Source organism: Phyllostomus hastatus, unplaced genomic scaffold (genome assembly GCF_019186645.2).
Source record: "Phyllostomus hastatus isolate PE091 unplaced genomic scaffold, TTU_PhHast_1.1 phas_contig_86, whole genome shotgun sequence".
In the NCBI taxonomy this organism is placed as follows: domain Eukaryota; kingdom Metazoa; phylum Chordata; class Mammalia; order Chiroptera; family Phyllostomidae; genus Phyllostomus; species Phyllostomus hastatus.
This window is the reverse complement of record NW_025333977.1, coordinates 34,169,620-34,190,320: the sequence shown is the minus strand read 5'-3', so window position 1 is coordinate 34,190,320 and position 20,701 is coordinate 34,169,620. Positions and strand designations below refer to the sequence as shown.

Here is a 20,701-nt window from a genome sequence, read left to right as displayed (position 1 = left end):
AAATTATAGTAGGTATTAAGTGATGTTCCTAATTAAACAACATAACTGTTTATTTTCTTCTTGCAGATTTCAGAGACAACTGTCTGAACCCTGCCACCCCTTCCCTCCTCAGTCAGGAGTTCCTGGAGATAACCGCCCCAGTTACCACCGGCAAATGTCAGAACCGATTGTCCCTGCTGCTCCTCCACCCCCTCAGGGATTCAAACAGGAATACCATGACCCACTCTATGAACATGGGGTCCCAGGCATGCCAGGCCCCCCAGCACATGGGTTTCAGTCACCAATGGGAATCAAGCAGGAGCCCCGGGATTACTGCGTTGATTCAGGTTAGTATGAGGCCATGCCATTTCTTCATTTTCTCATTCATCTTTCTGGGCATTACTGAATGTCTTCTACATACAGGACTTTGGGGAACAGTTTTTTAAAATTTGCCCTCATAGAACTTAGGAGCTAGTAAAGCAGACATGTTTATGTATAACTGAATACAAAAGAAAACATAAAAGCCATGCAGGTGGTAGGAAATGCAGGAGGCATTCAGAAGTGGTGCAGAGTACACCTCTAAGGCCAAGCCTGGAGATTGCTGAGGGTCCAGTCTTGGTGATGCTTTTTGTAAGACCCTGTAAGATCTTAGGGTCACAGCCACAGGGAATGTTAGTTTTGCATTTTAGTCCTGCTCCTAGTTCCATGGCTTTCTTTTTGAATACAACAGACTCATAAACTTTCAATGTAAGAATGAGGAAGACAGCCCACATGTGGGATGGGATTCTTTCTATTCTTGAAATGAATGATGCTCCAAGAAAGCACCTAGTATGTCATAGTTCTATAGGGTGCTGGGTGTGCCATGGAAAAGGTGTCCTGTTGATTGCCTCTTGAGATTTGCTGCTCTATTGCATTGCTTAGATCTGAGGAAATTCCTGTGTCCTTCAGCAGCTGCTGGTGTACACAGGGAGAGTAACACATTAGAGCTCCTATTATTTGGTTATGGATTCCTGTCTAGAACCTTGGGCATGTCAAGAGTTTAAGCTGTGCTTGGGGGTTCTCCTGTTCCCTTTCCCCCACCAATACACTCATTCACTGACTACATATCTTATAGGCCAGGCTTCTTAAATGAGATCGTTAGGGGAAAGGCAAGTTGGGTTGCAGCTTGCACATTTAGAAACTTTCCTCTTCTTCATTTTTCCTTCTTTCAGACTTTTTTTTTTATTTATTTATTTTTTTTTGCAGTTGGTTCTAAAGAAATTAAAGGGTGGTGGGTAGGTTTTCAGCCTTCCTTGGGCATGCTTTTCTTGAAGACCCTAGGGAAGGGCGAGACAGTATGTACTTGAATAGCTTTGCAAATAGACTAGGATATAGAATTTATTCTCAGTCTTTTGTGAGATAATACATAGGTTGCTAAATTCAGGCAGAAATTGGTTATGGGAAAGGCTGGGGAGGTAAGCAGAAGGGAGACATCTGTTGCTTTATGATAGAAAAATTACCAAGTGCAGGAATTGATAGCTTGTAAAATTTCCACTGGCATCCCTTCTGAAGGCTTTGATGTATTATTCTCAGAAGCAGGCATGACCAACAGCATTATTCCTTTGGGATTGGCGTTTAGTCTGTCCTGGTGAGTTTTTTACTCTGCCCCACTCCCTTACAGCCACACACTCAGCAGATGTTACCATATCTGTAATTCTTTGATCTGAGTGGTGTTCCTGGTGTGTAGGCTTGTCCTATATGGGCACAACTCAACTTGATAACATGATGCCAGCAGAAGAGATCACTTATGCATGGGTTTCATTCTAACAGTTCCAGCATGGTGAAAATGTACTTGCCAAACCCACTCCTGCCAGTACTTGTCCTAGCTTCATAGCTTCAGATCCCCTAATCTCTTTATCCTAAAAATACCTTTACCTCTTGCAGAAGAATTGGATGTGACCATCAGCTATAAAGAAGAGCAAATTAGGAAGATCTAAAGTGACCCTCCTCCCCCTCCGAACCCTAAAGCCCCAGAGTCATTATAGGCAGAAGGCCAAGGTGGCCTTTTAAAAGCCAGTTTCTTCTACTATTAACTCTCTCACTAGGTCTGGTGTTAAACTAATTTCTAAAATGAGCAAGTTGTGAGAATGAGGCCTCATTTTTTTCTCAGTTCTCTTGATTAGAAGTCAAGAGTCCTATTTTCAGATAGTGGGTGGTTATATAGTGTTTTCCATGTTGCTTATTAGGGTGGTACCTCTTTCCCAGGACAAGGCCAAAAAAGACATGACTTTGGAGCGGGAAAGGGTTTTGGGGCTTTACTGCAGAGCTGCAGTTCAACTGGTGTGCTGATTCACCTGCAGAAACTATTGATGAAAGTGTATGTGTCTATATGTCTCTTTCAGAAGTGCCTAACTGCCAGTCGTCCTACATGAGAGGGGGGTATTTCTCCAGCAGCCATGAAGGTAAGTAGCTTTTTTAAAAAGTGCATTCAGGGAAGCTGAAAATTGCTCAGTTTCTAGGCTGAGATTTGAGATCATAACTTAAACCTTCCTTAGCTCATAAATATGAGAGCTAATTGATCATCATCTTCAGTTACTTTGCTCACAGGGTTTGAGGCACGCTCCTGAGCACTGTAAGGGCCACCATCATTTTCAATGCCAGTAACCCTAACTTTCCATGACAGTCTAGAGTAGTGATTCTCCCATGGCATCAGCTTCACCTGGAATTTGTTATAAGTGCAAATCTCAGGACCCATCCCAGACCTCCTGAATAAGAAACTCCCAGCAGTCCGTGTTTTGACAAGCCAGGTGATCGGATGCACTCAGGTCTCAAAACTACTGTAGAGTCTCAGCTTTGGCTCTACATCAGGATCATCTGGGGAGCTTTTAAAACATTTGGTGTCCAGGCTTCACCCAGAGCAATTAAATCAGATTTTCTGAGGTGGGACCCAGGGGTTAGTAGTTTCTGAAGCTCCCCCACACGATTCTAATGTGCATCCAAAACTGACAACCACTGTTCTCTAGAGTTTTTAGAGGGAGGTTGAAAAAACTGACAAAACAGCACTATGAAGCATTGGTTGGTTTTTGGAAGTGATTGGTTCACAAGTGTGGTTCCAATGAGTAGCTGCTTCTCACCGACTTGGTTAGTGGGGAGGCCAGGTATTGTTGCCCTGAGCACTTGGGGGTATTCTGAGTGAGTGTCCAGCCCCGGGAAGGAAGGACTATCTCCTGGACTGCTGGCTGTGATCGGTGCAGCTGTGTGGGGCTCTCTTCCAGGTTCCTGAATGTTTCTACAGAAGCGGTTCATGTCTGCAGCAGGCAAACTAAGAGGGAGTGGGGGAAAAGAGGGAAGAAAACGTTTTGCATAATTACAACATTTAGAAAGGAGCATGCTCTTAAAGGAAATATTTTTAGTAAGGCATTGGGCTGCTTACTACACACAGTATTTGGCGAGTTTGTGTGTTCTTTTCCACCACTCTTTCCCATTATTTCCCCTGCCCCCACACACAGAGAAATTCATTTCAAAGAGACCTGCGTTCTTACTCTATCTTGACATGGTTTTCCTCTCCGTGTATAGGCTTGACCACAGATGCCAGTGAAACAGTTAGAGAAACAAGTGTTTCTGATTGGTATCTGTGATTACCAAGATAGCCGTCTTGCATTAGCGTTCACCTGGAATCTTTGCGTACTGTTTTGAATCTCCCATTTCTACTTTGCTCCTTGAACAGGTCCTTCCTTCCTGCCACCTTTATTTGAGTGATTAGATAGTTGTGGCCACAACTGATGTAACTCCTGGCTCAAATTCAACTGACTTAAATTTCACTTAAACCAACAGCATCGTCCAGATGTTTTAGAGAACCACATGTGGCAATAACTAGAAACCACAAAATATATCAAAACGATCCTCATGGGCAGGCTTTTGTCTGATTAGTTTGAAAACCAAACCTAGAACGTAATCTAGATGTACACTTTTTCCTCTCTCTATATGACTGTATTATCTTTACCTTACAGGAAGAAAAGCTCTAAAAATAACACAGCAATTTTAACAGACGTGTGAACTTTGAAGTAGCATACTTACAGTGACTATAACATGGCCATTCAAACGTCATTGGAGTTGTCAAAATCCATATGGAAAGTCAGGAAATTTATAGTTTTCTGGCAGTCAAGGCAAAAAGCATGAAGCATGATGGATTATGTAATTCTTATTGCTATAAAGTATAACAGTTTGTCATAAAAGTCAGCTTTCCAGTATCAAATTGGAAAATAAATTCATTGTAGGAGACACTGAATCTCTGGCTTCAAAGTTAGCATTGTATTCCTAAATCTTTTAATGGAGATAATACATTCTCTCATTTAAATATTTATTGAGCACTTGTATGTTAGGTGCTATGAGACTACTAAGATACTAGAATATGGCCCTTATCCTCAAGAAATTTAGAATCTATGAGAGAATATAACATAAAAGTCTCACATTACCCAATTAATTTCTTAATAGTACAATGTGCAATTAACTATCTTGACTTTTTTTAACTGTCATTTATTACACACATCTACCAGGAACCATTCTTGGCACTCTGGTGTAAACATAAATAGATCCATGGAACAGAATAAACATTAACTCATTAAGTTCTCACAACTCTATAGTGTAGGAATTACCTTCCCCAGGCATCAGATGAGGAAACTGGAGCACAGAGAAGTTAATTAACTTACTCAAGGTTACACAGCTAATCCAGGTCTAGCTGCATGGCCCATATTTTTTTTTTAGGCCATTTTTTAAATCCTCATCCAAGGGTAGGTTTACTAACTTCAGAGAGAGAAAAAGGGAGGGTGAGAGGAGAGAAACATCGATTGGTTGCCCCAACCAGGGATCGAACCTGCCCAACTAGGGCATGGCCCACGCTCTTTAATGTTTGACATGACCCCGAGTCTCTTTTTTCCCCCCTACTTTATTGTCTGTCTTCACCAGTTGGGATGCAGACTTCATGAGAGCAAGCACAAAGACTATATTCTTCTCAAAGTCTATCTCCTTCTAGCACTGTTCCTGGCAAAAATATTTATTGAATTATATAATAAATGACAATAAAATATACACCCTTTGGGTAGCTAAGCAAACAGAGAAATAGTGCTTGGAGCCAAGGAAGCAAAAACAAATAGTACAAACCTCAAAACAATCTCAGTTTTCTTTAATTTGGTCAATGTTATCCCAGTCAGTCCCGAGCCTCTTAAAAATGGTGCTGATCCTGCCAAGAACTTAATCTGGGCTCATCATGAAGAAAGAACAGCAGATTGTTTCCTGGCGCCTTTATCTGTGGATTTTTCAAGTTATAGCAAATCTCTTCTCAAGACTTAATGATAGCCCTGCACTGCAGAGTGTCTTCCCTTACCTGTCCCTGCTGCATACCCAACACGCATACACCTGTACTACACAGCCAGATGAATGGACCAGAGGACTGAGTGCAGGGAGCATCATTTACCAGACAGGAGCTTCTGGTGCTTTCCCCTGAGAAGTGTGGAGTGCACTAGAGTGCTTACACCTGAAGCAGGCTAGACCACAGAGAAGGATGTGGTCCCATCAAGCCTATCTGTTAACCAGCTTTGATTTGAACTGCTGATCTTGTCAGGGTGCCTGGTGCCGTGGTGATCTGCACAGAATGCATATTTAGGGTTTGTGAATTGAGTGTCAGACCATCCTTCCTCCTTTACCCCTTCCACTTGTTGCCCCAGCTTCCTCTCATTTCTACCTACATGTGTTGTTGCACCAGTCAGTTCCCCTTTCTTGATCTCTGATTTGTTATCTGTACAGTGAATAAGTTTTATTGCTAGAAAGTCTCTTCAGATTCCTTCCACTGTGTCTGGTGATAAGAACTCTAGCCTGCTTTTAAAGTTTTTGCTCATCGCAGACCTCCACATGCCCAAGTCTTTACTCATTTTGGCAACCTTCTCTCTTCTCCAAGCTCTTTAATAATTAAATGAAGTATGTAGGCAGCTTGGTCAAGTTGTAAGAAAGGTTGAAAATGGGAAGATTATATACAGACCAACGAAATCTATGCAGCTAGGCCAACGGAGACAGATGAGATGTCTTTTTAGGTATAAAGGTCTTAGTCACGGCAACACCGGTCCATGCAGACTTAAGCAAGATGTCAAGGAACTTAGTAGTGACTCGGTGCTTCCCTGCAGTCCTAGCTCTAATAGCAGGAATCAATGCTGCTCCGACTGAGGCTCAGGTGATTAGATGGGAGCACCAAGGCCTAAGTCCTTTTGAAGTCCCCCCAAATCCATTTTGGCGTAGATATTGCAGTTAAGAGGGCTTAGGACCCAAAGTGGTAGAATCCCATTTTAGTTCATAAATCCAGAGTTTTAGTAGAATACGGAGAGAGTTTGTTAAGCAGCATGTTCTTTCTTCTTTTTAAATCCTCCTTCAGGTTTTTCATATGAAAAAGATCCCCGGTTGTACTTTGATGACACTTGTGTTGTTCCTGAGAGACTGGAAGGTAAGCAGCCCCGTCCAGTTTGTCTTGAAGCTGGCGGGTTGGAGATGTCAGCACCTCGTCAGTCCTAACATCAAATTGGCGCTAACTCTGATTGCCTGAATCACCCAAGAAACTTAAGACTAAAGTATTACATGTCTCTTTGTCCCAAACAGGCAAAGTCAAACAAGAGCCCACCATGTATCGCGAGGGGCCCCCTTACCAGAGGCGAGGCTCCCTTCAGCTGTGGCAGTTCCTGGTCACCCTTCTTGATGACCCAGCCAATGCCCACTTCATTGCCTGGACCGGCCGAGGCATGGAGTTCAAGCTGATAGAACCTGAGGAGGTGAGTGTGGGGTGCTAGACTCGCATGATTATTTTATTTGTTGATGATGGTGAGGTCTGTTCTTGTTTAGTTCTCCATTGAGGCTTTTTGCTGTATTAAATGTGCTCCTGTCATTCAGATTCTGGCCTTGTCAGTGGGCTCGGCAGTGCCCTTCCTGTGAATAGGACAGGTTTGGGACAGGCAGAGTTCTCCACTGTACGACAGAATACATAAAAAAAGTAACTGCAAAGTCTGAGGTCATAAAGACTTATATCCAAATAGGGTCTGGTGTCCCTTCTGGAAAGTCTTTTCCTAGTGTTGTTTCAGTGACAAACTTGTTTTCAGTTGGCCCTCATATGCCATAACCTACATATGAGGCTACAGAACATTGGTATGACACTGTGGTAATATGTTACAGGATGCAGCTACCCCACTATGTATTTCAAATGGCTCTAACCTAAAGAAATAAAATTATGAGAGATAGGTCAATCTTATGAGCTCAGATTTTTTTTAAGTGTGTTATGTTGACATCACAGTAATTGAGAGATAACACAAACCTTCATTATTTTGTTCATAGAAAAAGAAACATTGTTAACATTGTTACTGTCCATTTGCCTAGAACCATTGACAGAAAGGCCTATGGACAGAACCAGGACCTTTTCTTCAATGGAGAAGACACATCATAGAATCCCTTTCCTAAATATCGAGTAACAGAGTGAATTATATTAGGCTCTCAGTTCGACGTATTCTGAAGGGGTTGATTTTTTATTTCTATTTGATTTAGAATCAAGAGAGATTATAAATGAAAAAGAAATAGAAAAAGAAAATGAAAAAGAAAAATCTGACATATGCTGCTTTTAGTAGCATGTAGTTAGGTTTTAGATATTAAACCAACAGAGCAAAAGGTATCTTTGGATTATGTGTAATTGAAAATAGAAGATGTTTGAGCAAGAACTGCAGTTTTAAATGTTGTTCCATTAATACCAAGGCTCACATTAGCACACTAAGGGGATAAGTTGGTATGAGGGTTAACAGCAGGAGGTAGCAAACTGGCACTTGGTTTGGAAGAAGAAAATGGTCTGAAAGTTAAGAGGAGAATATGTGGATTGGAAGCAGTTATAACAGGAGATATACATATGGTGTTCCTTATCTTGTATCATTCATGAAACTGGAAATGTGTCAACATCCCATATTGTAAAGTTTCTGTTAAGCTTCAGTCTACCTTCAAAGCCAGAGCTTGGTACTCCTGTGTTTTTCAAAGTGTTTCTTTGTGGCTGTCATGTAGAAGTGGAGCCACGTTTTAGGCTCGCAGCCATGCTGGAGAGCCATTGGCCACACTTCTTTTCCTCACAATCGGCCTGGTTTATGTGAGGCTTGCGAAAAGCATGTTGCCTAGGCTCACTGAGGCTTTTTGAAAGTAAATCTGTCATGTGGGCAACCCTTATTGATTTATCCCATTTTACAAACAGGAGCTTTTATTACTTTATTGCCATTGCCTGAGGCCTAAGCACAGGCTGTACAGCTGCAGGTAAACCTGGTTATGACCCTTTGTAAAGCTATTATTGAATCTTCTGCTCTCCTACCAGTGGTAAAGAAAATGATGAACAGATGGCAAAGGGCCCCTGCTTTCTTACTTAATACAGAAACTAATATTAATCCAGAATGCTCATAAATGCCAAGTGTCCGAGTCACGTGACAGGCCTGCAGCGGCCTTGAGACTCCCTCAGCTGACTGGACCACTTCGTTTCTTCAGGAAGTACTTCTCTCCACCCCACCTTGAAATCCCCGTGCCCTCCATGAACTCCGAATGTGCATTCTCTTCGTCCAGGATGGTTCTGTTCCATCTGTGCACTGGAACCTCGGGACATGCAGCATTTGTTGTGTTTTTCTTCCACTCCACTCCTCGCAGGCCCTTGTCTTGTTAATGTCAGGAAGATACCAACTCCTCAAAAAAGCTGTAAGAAGTCGTCATTGTGGGGAGCTTGAAGGGTGAAGTGGAGGAGGAAGCTGTTTGGGACGTAATTGTAGGCAGCTGTGTGGCTGAGTAGTGCACTCTGGGTAATTATCCATAATATCCATTACACTGTGCATGGAAATTGTGGTTTTAGAACTGCGTTTTGGCAGGCTCCCTAATCAAATGTCTTTTGATAGTCATCCAGCTTAGCACCCTCTCAATTATGACTGACTCGGCTTTAATCTGGAGCCATTTTCACTGTGAATCTGCATTAATGAATATTTTGGGGGTAGGGTTGTTTGTTGAACATGTGGCAGATAACTGGTGCCATGGGGAGGTGTAAAAGGATGAGCTGCAGAAAGAACCGCTCCCTGTGCTGTGGCTGCTCTCTCTTAAAAGGAGAGGAAAAGATGTGTGGAATTTTTTTTTAACTCCTTCAGCCTCCCTCCTCAAGAAGCCTGCTATCAAAGTAATGATTGGGAAAGATGAAAGGCAGAAAGAGCTGGTAACAAACCACTGCCTGCTCCCCTCACCCAGCCCTCATTTCCAGCTGCTCTGCAGTTGTGCTGCATTATGCATTACTTGTAGAAGGAGCAGCCCCAGTGAGGGCTACTGAATCATAGGGCCCTGGCCCAAGAGGATGAGTCAGTAACTATGGCCACTGCAGATGCTTTGAAAGCCGTGCATACACAAAACCTCTCCAGTAAGCTATTGCATAAGCAAGTGACAGCAAAGAGAGGTTGTGGCTGAAGTGGAAGAATATTCAAGAATTGTTTTCTAACACTAAATATAGTGAAATGGTGAGGCTGGACTTTTTTTTAAAGGCCCTTGCATCACTTGTGGCTGACAGTAGTTTAAGTACAGTTTCATAGTGTTGTTTCTTTTGAACAGAGTTAATGAACATGTTAGTTTAGCAGATTTCCCTTTATACCACTATTTCCAGGTGTAATTTTTGGTTAATTTTGACCCCTTGGCTATTTCAAAGCTAGAGTTGAATGGGTGTATTATGGAGAAAGGAGGATACCCAGGGACATCGTGTGTGCCATAGGGGCAGGAAGGAAACAAATGCAAAGTTACTCTTCACACAGTTTCTTGCAAGGCAGAGTGGAGTCACGGCTAGTCAGTTATTCTAATGTAATTAGCACAGATGCATTCCTCCTTACTTATCAGATCATTTCTGGTATTTATTAAAGGTCATTTTAGAATCCTGAACGCAGATGTTGTTTTTATTCTGCCCAAATATTTTAAGCAAAATGCTGTCTTATGATCTACTTTCCACTTGGACTCTTCCTTCTTCCCATTCCATATTTAACATTTGGGTTTTTTTAAATATCAAAACAATATAGGTACTTCATTTCTTTAAAAAAAAGTTTTCAGAACTGACCTAAAATGTTCAAAACATGATCCCTGGTTTACATACATTTAAGGCCTCTAAAAAAGACTCACATTTCCAGTGTTGTTCTTTTCATATCTTGACATAAGTAGGATTTGAGGTTGTTAAGATACTTGAGAACAGAAATTGCTTGGCTATCCTAATAATTGGGGAAACTCTACTAGGAAGTTTTCTGACTATAAGGCTTCTTTGCCCAAAGCTCCAATTATTCCCCCCATCACTGCACCTCAGGTGGACTGGGTGGGTATAATGCACTTCAGAACTGTTTGGGAAACCCTGTTAATTTTTCATTAAGTGGATAATGGTGCTACATGTTTTAATGTCCATTCTGAAAGTCTGCTGGGAGCAGAGGATTGGATGGCAGCAGGCTGAAACGATCTGATTCCCCCATATTCCATGAGCTGAAATAAGTAAACATCTCCCAGCCCCTCTCCAATCTTATTAGAATTGAACTTTTGCTCTGCTGGCCCATTAGCAACTCACTAGTGTGTTTCTAATATTTCAGGAATGACCGTTCTAATTATTCCTTATTGACTTCCACAGAAACCATAGCACTTAATGGCAGCATGTTAATGGTCTATGGGCATTGGTCAATAATTCATATGTGGAGAAACAGTAGAGAGCCTGCTTCCTCTGGGACTTCAGCCAAGACCTCTGTTATCTTACAGTACTAGGATTCTTCCACCTCTAGATCTCACCTCTCCGCAGTTGTGACTGAATCATCACCTTTGTTGATGTTTAGTCTTGAGGGAATTAAATGCTTTTCCTTCCAGGTCAGGGAAATGGAGCATTGGCCAGAGCAGTCAGGTTACAGAACTGGCTCTCCTGGGATTGGGAGAAAACCACTAGGCCTAAAGAATGAGTTTCCGTTGCTTTCCTGTCTCTCCAGGTTGCTCGGCGCTGGGGCATCCAGAAGAACCGGCCAGCCATGAACTACGACAAGCTCAGCCGTTCTCTACGCTATTACTATGAAAAGGGCATCATGCAGAAGGTGAGCCGTTATGAGAGACATTTAGACCACTCTGACTACTTTTCAAAGCAAATGTCAAGGGCTTCTGTAATGAGATTGTTTATAATGGCTGACTAAAGAAAATGTTTATCCTCATAAGTGATTCTGTGGTAGGAAAAAGTCTTGGGAAAGCAAACCAAAGACAAGAGTCTAATGAGATATAAGACTAACTTTAATGCTCTTGAATGTATGTGAAAACCAGAGGCTGTGAATGGAGCATACCACTGGAAAATTAGGCTCCTTTGCTTTACTTACACTACCTCTAATTATGGAAATATCCAGACAATGGGGTCAACTGTTGTATCCCTAAAGGAGTGTAGGGAATCGACTGGAAGATCTCCACTCCCACAAGAGTTTCACTGAAGTCTTTACCTCTACACATCTGGATATGTTGGCTTAATATTCTCAAAAGTGTTAGAGGAGTAAGAAAATCTTTCTCTTTTAGAATCTATAGAAACTGGAACTCAGGTTAAAAACCCAAGGCTTGTAAAATGATGACAGAATCACCTGGTAGCAGGTTGTAGAATAAAAGATAAAGTATATTTTGAGGAAAACAGTACGAAATCTGTATTGGAATAGAAGTAAAGGACCACAATCTTAAAATTCTATGGATAGGCAAAAGATGGGAATGGCAAATCTTTGATTGGTTGTTCTTAGCCACCTGATTTTACTTCTTACCCAGATTCTGGCATTTACACGTTTAGACAGTCTGCATGGTAGTAGCCGCCAAGACACACTTGGCGAAAGCATATGATGCTTGCTGGTGAGAACTTGTCTACACTAAAACCAGGCTGACCTTTTTCACAGGTGGTAATGTGACCCCATATTTCTGTTAGCACCCTGAAAAATAAACAGCGTTTCATGGATGGTCTTCTGGATAAAATTGAGACTTCTAAGTGCTTTGTATAGTCTCTAAGTCTGTTTCCAGTCTGAGCACCATTTAACTCCCATTTCCTCCCTCATACTTGACTGCTTTCATTAGCATAGCTATCTTTCTCTTAATTAATGGAATATTTATTTACCAAAGAATACGTATCACCTTCATATATGTGATTGCATACTATGCAATGAAAAAAAAACACCTATTACAGCACCATCCTACTTAAGAACTAGAACATTTCTAATGTCTTCAATACCTGGCCAGCTTCTACTACTTGTTTTCTGTTTCGGGAATCACCTTTTCACTCCAAGAATCTGAGTCCTTGGGCCGAGTCACGTGGTTCCCCTTTCCGCTCCCGTCTGTCAGCACCTGCATTCACCTCTGTTGCTGCCCTTCTCTCTGTATTGCACATTCCTCCATTACTTGTTGCTTCATCCACAGGAGCGTAAGTGCCTTTGGGTAGAATTGGGGGATTTAAATTCAGTGCCTGGCACAGGGTTCATAGATACCACAGGATGGGAGGTCACCCTCTTCCCTATATCCCCCCTTTTTTATATGTACAATTTAGTGGTTTTTAATGTATTCATGGAGTTGTATAACCATCACCACAATCAATTTTATAACATTTTTTCACCCAAAAAAGAAATCCCATTTCCATTAGTAGTCACTTCCCATTTTCCCTCAACCCACACCCCCTTCCCCCACACACATGCCTTTTAGTGTTAATATTATCAGGTAGAACCCTAAATTCAGAGAGGGGAGCCATCATTCCTTTACTTTTCTCAACTCCAGTTCTAATCTAAGGAAGTGTAACCAAGACACAACAACTTGAACTGACAGCCATGAGCTGTCCCTATGGCTGGTTCCTAGGTTCTCTAAGGAACTAGAAGAGAGCTTTATTTCTGAGATGAAAACAAGCAGAGACAGGAAGGGACTGGAATAAGGGTTGGGTGGGTTCAAATCCTAGTACTCCCATTTATTGTGTGCTTTGAGGAAAGTCACTTCACCTCCTGAAGTCTCTGTTTCCGATACAAATGTAGATAATAATCCCTGCTCTAATCTTGCAATGTAATATATGTGAGAATGGTCCAGAAAAAAAATAATGTGCAATCCAATGTAAGGGAGTGTTGTTATATATATATGACCTGTGAGTAAATGAGAACTAAGTAGAAGGTGAATGGCAGCATGCCAGTGTGGGGAGGCACTTAGAAAAGCTGTAGTCCCACACTGTCTGTCTTTGAAAGGTAAAAATCAGGTTTACAGAGGTTGAAGACTTATTAATGACTGATCTAAGACTGGAAGCCGTCCACTTCTGGCTCCTGATCTAGTACTGTTTCCACTGTGCCGTCCTGCTTAGCTCTTCTATCTGTGAACTGACTCTTGAGGTGGGGAACCAGAGATTTAGTGTAAAGCTGTGGCTTAGAAAAACTATGTAAGGACGGTTGAGTGTATGTGTCTGCCACCCTTATAACTTGCTTGGTGAAAATGCTTATCATCCAGTGTTCCACACAACAGCGCTGGTTTGTAGTGTTTGGGTTCTAAGGAATACTGGTGCAGACCCCCAATTTCTGGTGACTGGACATAGAGCATCCCCACAAAATAAGCTGTAACACCTATTAGCATAATTATACCATTACCTCCACAACCTGCCACTGTAACAACGGACTTCTTAAACCCACAATTTGGAAGCAAAGCCATATTTCTACAATCAAAAAGATTTTAGAATACCAACAGAATGACTGAAGGGCAGGATAAACTCAACATTTTGAATTTTTGAGCCTCAAGTGTTTATTGGTAATTTTAGCCCCTTTCCCTTGCCCCTCTGCATTACCTGAGTGAAGGTGACGATCAGCCTTGGTTTTCAGTGATATGTGTCCTCTTGTGCTGATGCGAAACAGCGAGCAAAGAACATAGGTTGTTCCCAGCGACCTCAGTTGCTCAGCAGTACATCATGAGGCCTTTTGGTGCTAATAATATTATCATACATAAAATCCATATAAGGTAGCTCTCAGTCCCTCTGTGTAACAGAACCATGGAATGAGTAATTTAAAACTGTAGGTCAAGCCAAGAAGCAATTCTCTTCGGCTTTGGAACATACTTAAAATTTACACATAGGCTCTCTTATCAAATTCCTAGCCCTTCAAAATAACAAAGCTTCCTGTGGATACTGTGAACTCTGGAGGTGACTGAAATCATGGCCCGGCTTCAGTGTTGAACCTTTCAGTCCTCATGGCACCGTGCACCAGCCAAAGCATACCCATTTTTTCTTAAGCTGTGACTGTAAGACAGTGAGAATTTTCTAAAAGTGCCTGCCTAGTATGAATTTGAAATTCAAATATCTCAACTGCTGACCTGTGCTGTCCATACAACACTTGGCAGGTAGCAGGTCCCCAAGATTTACCAAAATAAATCTGAACGATTTGGATAATCAGTTACTGGTGAGCCTCCTTCAGTCTCTGGCTTCCTGAGAGCTTGGTGACTTACAAATACCTCATCGTTCTTCCCTTAGTCCCCACCATGCCCCACCAGCTGGGCCTTAGCAGATGTGTTTTCTCTCTCAGGTGGCCGGGGAGCGATACGTCTACAAATTCGTCTGTGACCCGGATGCCCTTTTCTCCATGGCCTTCCCTGACAACCAGCGTCCGTTCCTGAAAGCAGAGTCCGAGTGCCACCTCAACGAGGAGGACACCCTGCCACTGACCCACTTTGAAGACAGTCCTGCTTACCTCCTGGACACGGATCGCTGCAGCAGCCTGCCCTATGCTGAAGGCTTTGCTTACTAAGTTTCCGAGTGGCTGAGTGGCCAAACCCTAGAGCTAGCAGTTCCCATTCAGGCAAATGAGGGCAGTGGTTTTGTTTGTGTTTTTGGCTGTTTTTAAAGCTTGCCCTTTGAGTATTATCTGGAGAACTCAAGCTGTCTCTGGATTGGCACCCTTAAAGACAGATACCTTGGCTGGGCAGTGGGAACGGGGAGGGGCAGAAAAACCACCAAATGGCTGGTGCCTCAGCTCTGATCCTGGCAAGGTTTCTGGGGAGAGACTGCAGTGGAGCCTCCTTCCCATGGACTATTTGTGCAAAGCAATACCTTGTTCGGGTTAGTACCCACAAACCGGGACCGAGTGTGCGACAATCTGCATTGATCATGGACTGCAAAATGCCTTGACATAGAAGGGCTCTGATTTGCACAATTTGTTGAAAAAGAAATCACCAACCCATAGGACAGTAGGTAGGCCAAGTTGGGAAGGCTCAAACCATGAAGGGTTAAAAATGTATCTTAAAATTCAGAGAGCTTGTCCAGCTCAATCTGAAATGCTTCCCCTTGGTCTAGAAAGAAGGGGGAGGGTCAGAACAGCTGTTCCCCACTCCATGGTTCTCAAATAAGAAACCATTGCTACTCTTGGGAACCTTCTGGCCATGTGTCGCCAAGTAGAACAAGCCCCTTTTCCCTCCCAGTCACATGGCTGTGTGTGGATGGCTTTAATTTTAGGAGGAGGCTGATTAACACATTTGACAGTATTTTGTTTTGCTTTGATTCGGGGGACTGTTTTGCTTTGGTGGTTGTTTTGGAAAAACAGTTTATAAACTGATTTTTGTAGTTTTGGTATTTAAAGTGAAAAAAATAAACCTTTTGGTAACTGCACTGCGTCCCTTAGACAGGGTAGTGCTGATTTATGAAGACGCTGCAGCTTGAAAGGGGCTTGGTGGCGCTTCCCCTTAGCTGTGTACAAGCCCACCTATTGCCTGCTTTGTGCTTTCTGCACCAGACAGCCTGACCGAACATTTGCACCTGAGTTGTACATTTTTGAGGTGTGTGGGGCAGCCTAGACACACCGCTCAGATTCTATGTGTATAGTTCCCCATGGTCCTTAATACTCCCTCCCTGGAAAGAAATGTACATAATACATGTCATGTCCATTTGAAACCTGGTCACCCAGTGGGAACCCTGGGGATTCTTCCCTGGTTATGACTGATGACAATTTGCATTTCATCAGTTTGTTTTCTTTTCCTTTTCCTTTAATTCTTGGACTTGAAACCCTGCATATGATTCAATAGGGTTTGAGACTTAACATGTGACACTGACAGGTAAAACAATGCTAGCATTTTAGTTTCCTGCCACCTTAAAAAAAAAAAAACACAAAACAACAGAAAAAGCTTATCTAATTGCTGTATTATATTGAAGAAGTTTTAAACAACCCAGCTAAAGCTATGTGAAAGTCAAGCTCAAAGTAGAGGAAAAGTTCCTTGTAACGTGGTAGTCCCTTGCTGCCTGCTCTGTCGACAGCATCCCGTGCTCCCTGCGACACCCAGCACATGAGGAATGGCTGTGCTGCTCTCCACGCGTGAAGGACATTGCTGGCTTGGCGAGGGCACGGCATGTGCTTTGAATTGCTTTTCTGTCGATGGAGCATTCCATAGTTCCAAATGGTGCCCCTTCTGACCAGCAGCACATTTGGGAAGAGGTTCCCTGCATATGGGGAGTATTTTATAGCTATGGAAACAAAAGTTTTCCTCTGTTGGAAGCTAATTAGCCCACAAAGGTGTTGAACCTGTAGCTTGGGCCTTAATTAGCATTGTACTCGAATCAAAGGACTTTTTTTCAAACCATATTTATAGCTTTCTAACCTACGTATAGTCTATACATAGATGCATATTTTATCCCCAGCTGGCTAGAGACTTATTTGTTGTAAATGCTGTATAGGATTTGTTTTTCCTTTCTTTACTTACCCTGGTTTGGGTTTTTGAGTTTGGGTTTTTTTTTTAAATGGATTTACGCTACATTACCAAGAATGAAAATAACCCGCATAGCCTGAGCTCCCCCTCCCTGCTGAAACTACTTGGCCTGTGCTGTCACGGGACGTAGGATGGAGGCATCACCGCTGCATTCCCATCGGACTCACGCACCCCCTGGATGGTTTTATTTTTGTGTGTTTGTTTTGTTTCGCTTCTTTTCCAGAGTGTGGAAAGTCAACAGTGCAGAAAGGCTTTCACCTGCCGGTTGGTCTGAAATACTTCACCCTGCGCAGGGCCGTGTGCATCCTGCCAAGCTGCGTTATATTCTGTACTGTGTACAATAAAGAAGTTTGCTTTCAGTTTACCAAGTTTACCAGACACGCCTCTTTCTTGCCCTCAGTAGTTTGATTTTAAAGCAAGCAGAAGGCACCTGGCTTTCTCTCTTTTTCTCTGTTTCTCTCACTGTCTCTCAACTGTTGAGCCTTAACCAAGGAGTGTGGAGTTAAGTAGTTAAGGGAACCGTTAACTTAGGATAGAGAGCACAGCTGCTCTTTGGGCTCACAGCTCTTCTCCCCTCTGGCTGAGAATTTGATCCAAAGGAGTGGGAGTAGAGAGGTTCTCTTCCCAGCCAGTGGTGAGCTGAGACCACCCCATTTCTTGGAACCCACCTACTCACCAACACTGAGTATTTTTTGAAGCATAGCTCATGTTGGGCTCTGGGTTATGTGAAAAGATTATTAACTAGGGTAGGACTTGTAGTTCCAGAACAATTCTATCTCAGCCTCTTATATGGATGGATATTTTGTAAAGCAGTAGGAATTTAAGTACTTAAAATTTTATAAATAGACCCTGGCTGGTGTGGCTCCGTGGATTGAGCGTCTGACTGTGAAACAGAAGGTCTCCAGTGCAATTCCCAGTCCGGCACATGCCTGGGTTGCAGGCCAGGTTCCCAGTAGGGGACACACGAGCAGCCCACCACCCTGATGTTTCTCCATCTCTTTCCTCTCTCTAAAAATAAAGTTGTTGTTGTTTTTTAACTTACAAATACTCCCTGAGAACAGCAGCAGCAAAACTAAGGAAGATCTTGCCTGTTTTGTTTTTTCCAACCACGCACGAAGCCGTGAAAATCTTGCAAATTTGTCTCCTCATGGGTTCACTTGGGGAAAGTGGGAGAAAATAAAGTTTGCCGAGTCCTATGCAGTATTAGGCCTGTTAGTGTTATTTCATCCTTTTTCTGCACCGTGGGCTTTTCAGGATTCTTATTTCAGTAGAGAAGTAGGTAGAGCCTTTTTGTAAAGCCTATAACAGAAGGCTTTCTGTAAGTTTATCTACTATCTCTCTCTGACCATTTTACAAGCCCTTAAGTGTAAAAACATCTGAGACTGAATTGGTGCACAGCCACTTGAATGGGAGCTTGTGAGGAATGAATGTCTGCCACACAAACGCATTAGCTGGGACAGATTAAGATGCTTGGTGAGAAGGCCAGGGAGCCCAGGACAAAGCGATCTCTACCTCTCAGCTTCACCATGATAAGGTTTTGACAATCAGCACCCCATTATTCATGGGCTCATTATCCAGCCTGGGCCCAGACCCAGATCGTTAACCTAACGCAGGAGGTCACCAAACACTGGGCTGCCCTTCTAGTGCCAGGCGCTAGGATAAGGAAGCCCAGAAAATGTGAAGTTTACTCTTCATCGAGGTCCCTTTTCACAAGCCAAGCCAGGGAAACAATGCTTATTCAGTTGTTCAATGACAAAGAAGTAGTGTGAGAGCAAAAGAATGTGCTTTTGAGAGCCAGAATATGTGCACAATCTAAATTCTAATGTAGCTGGGACAAATGTAAACAAATGTGGAAGAAAAACACTCATGTTTCCAGTTGGTTGGAAACCTTGGACAGTTTGTTGCCCAGTGGTACAGGTGACGAGCTCAGTGTGTGGCCTCTGGAAAAAAAAGAAAAAAAAGTAAGTTCTCACACAAGGTAAGTGCCGGTTTTACTCGGCATAAGTATATTGTACTTAAAATAGGGGGTGGGGGGAGAGTGCCACAAATGAGCCACTGAGTCCTTTTGATCTGAGCAAATAACACTAGTGTCCTATTCAGAAGGGGCCTCTTGCATGACCAGCCTTTCCTTAGCTCCTCTAATTTGAGAGCTGGCTCTACACCCAGGCCTGGGTTTGTTGGCCTTGGCAGTGAACCTCAGATAGCTAACCTTTGGATAGCACTTTACAGTTTACAGAGTACTTTTTCATTCCCATTATCTTTTTGGCAGGCTTTTTAAAATGGTAACACTTTGTTGAAATTGAATCTGAAAATACTCAGGGCTGTTAGCCTCCAAAATTACGTTCTTGGAGTGTTTATAGCAGCCACTCTGGAAAGATGACTAGACACTGGGAGGAGGGACACGGGCTCTGGCCCCAGCCCTGCGAGTGATTGGATTAACTAGATGATCTCAGAGGGCCATCCTGACCCAAGCTCCGAAGTGGAAAATAGATCATAAGGGAGCAAGACCAAGTAGTAGGCTATTGCAGTAATCCAGGTGAAGTGATAGAGTGGCTTAGTCCAGGATATAAGGAGGTCATAATCTCGATATATTTTTATAGTACAGCCAGTAGGTTTTCTGTGTGTAGTGACAAAGAAGCCAGTAGTGGCTCCAAGGTTTTTCACCTGAGCACAAGCAAGTGTTGAAGTTGCCATTTACAGAGAAGAAAAACACTGATAAGGAAAAATTGGGGAGTGGAAGTAGGGGAAAACAGGCATTCTATTTGGGGCATATTAACTTTGAGATGCCTTTTGTAAATCCAAATGGGAATGTTGATTTGGGTATGCAAGCCTGCAGTTAGGTGGAAGGAGATCCAGGCTGGAAACAGAAATTAAAGAGTCATCAATGTGTAAAAGGGTATTTAAAGCTGAGACTGGATGAGGTCACTAAGGGAATAAGTATAAGTGAAATTTTAAAAAATCTCTAGGACCGTGCCCTGAGGTAGGAGAGATGAAGAACCATCAGAGGAGACTGAAAAAGAGTGGCAAATGAAGTAGGACTAACCAGGAGGCTATTTCCAGAAGGATGGAGAGACCAGCTATGACAGATGTTCCTGATGTGTCAAGTGGGGTGAGGACTGGGGTTGGATTGCAACACGGAGGTTATGGATTACTTGCACAAGCTACTTCCCTAGAGGGAGAGAGAACAGAGAGAACCAATCAATACTACTGGAACCCAAAGGAGGTTTGAGTTTATTCTCATTGGGGGCAGGGATCAGAGAAAGCTCCATGGTTCCTAAATCCTGAGTTTGAGCTCAGGCCAGCCTCTCTCACAAGCCTGTCCATTCTCACACTCTCAAAATCTGAAAGAGGCCTAGGAGGCCCTCCCTGCCAGGTATCCTGCCCAGAAGGTACAGGGTGCATTGTTCGAAGATAAGTGATGAAGTTGTTGTTATTACCACCTTTCCCATCGCTATGGGACTCTGTTCTTGTTTCATCCTCAAAATTGTTTTGAAATGTTTTCTAAATAACTTTTTCCCATGTTACACAATTAGGATTATGTTCTTTGTAGAAAAACAAAACAAAAAACAACCATATCCCAAATTCAAAACTATTCTGAAAACTCAACCTAGAGATCACAGTTAATATTTTGCATCTTCCCAAATAGCTTTTTTTCCCCAATACTGTTCTTTAAATTTAAAAATGTGGTCATATTTATATCATACATAGCTTTGTAACATACTTTTTAAACAATATAGTTGGATACCTTTCCATATTAGGAAGTATTCTCCTACAACACCTAACTAACTGCATGCTATTCCAAGGTACATATGTAATATAGGATATTTAAGCAGTTCCCTTTGCTGAAGATTAAGACACCACAAATATATATCCAAAACCTAGCCAAGTGGTCTCCATTCCCCAAAATCAAACAAACAAAATAGAACAAGTTGAGCCTTTACTAATGTCCCCAACTAGCAACCAATTCCCATTAATTTTACCTTCT

The 20,701-nt window shown here is 42.5% G+C and overlaps 1 protein-coding gene across 1 annotated transcript in view; it reads left to right on the top strand.

Moving 5' to 3' along the window:
- The window catches only part of ETV5 (ETS variant transcription factor 5), a 55,715-nt gene extending 38,626 nt beyond the window's left edge, over positions 1-17,089 (top strand). The window contains exons 8-13 of the mRNA XM_045851715.1: positions 67-326; positions 2,361-2,420; positions 6,380-6,448; positions 6,601-6,770; positions 10,986-11,087; positions 14,547-17,089. Coding sequence (XP_045707671.1) covers positions 67-326; positions 2,361-2,420; positions 6,380-6,448; positions 6,601-6,770; positions 10,986-11,087; positions 14,547-14,768 — 883 coding nt within the window. The 3' untranslated portion in view covers positions 14,769-17,089. The remainder of the gene's footprint in view (positions 1-66; positions 327-2,360; positions 2,421-6,379; positions 6,449-6,600; positions 6,771-10,985; positions 11,088-14,546) is intronic.
- Positions 17,090-20,701: the final 3,612 nt, after the last annotated feature.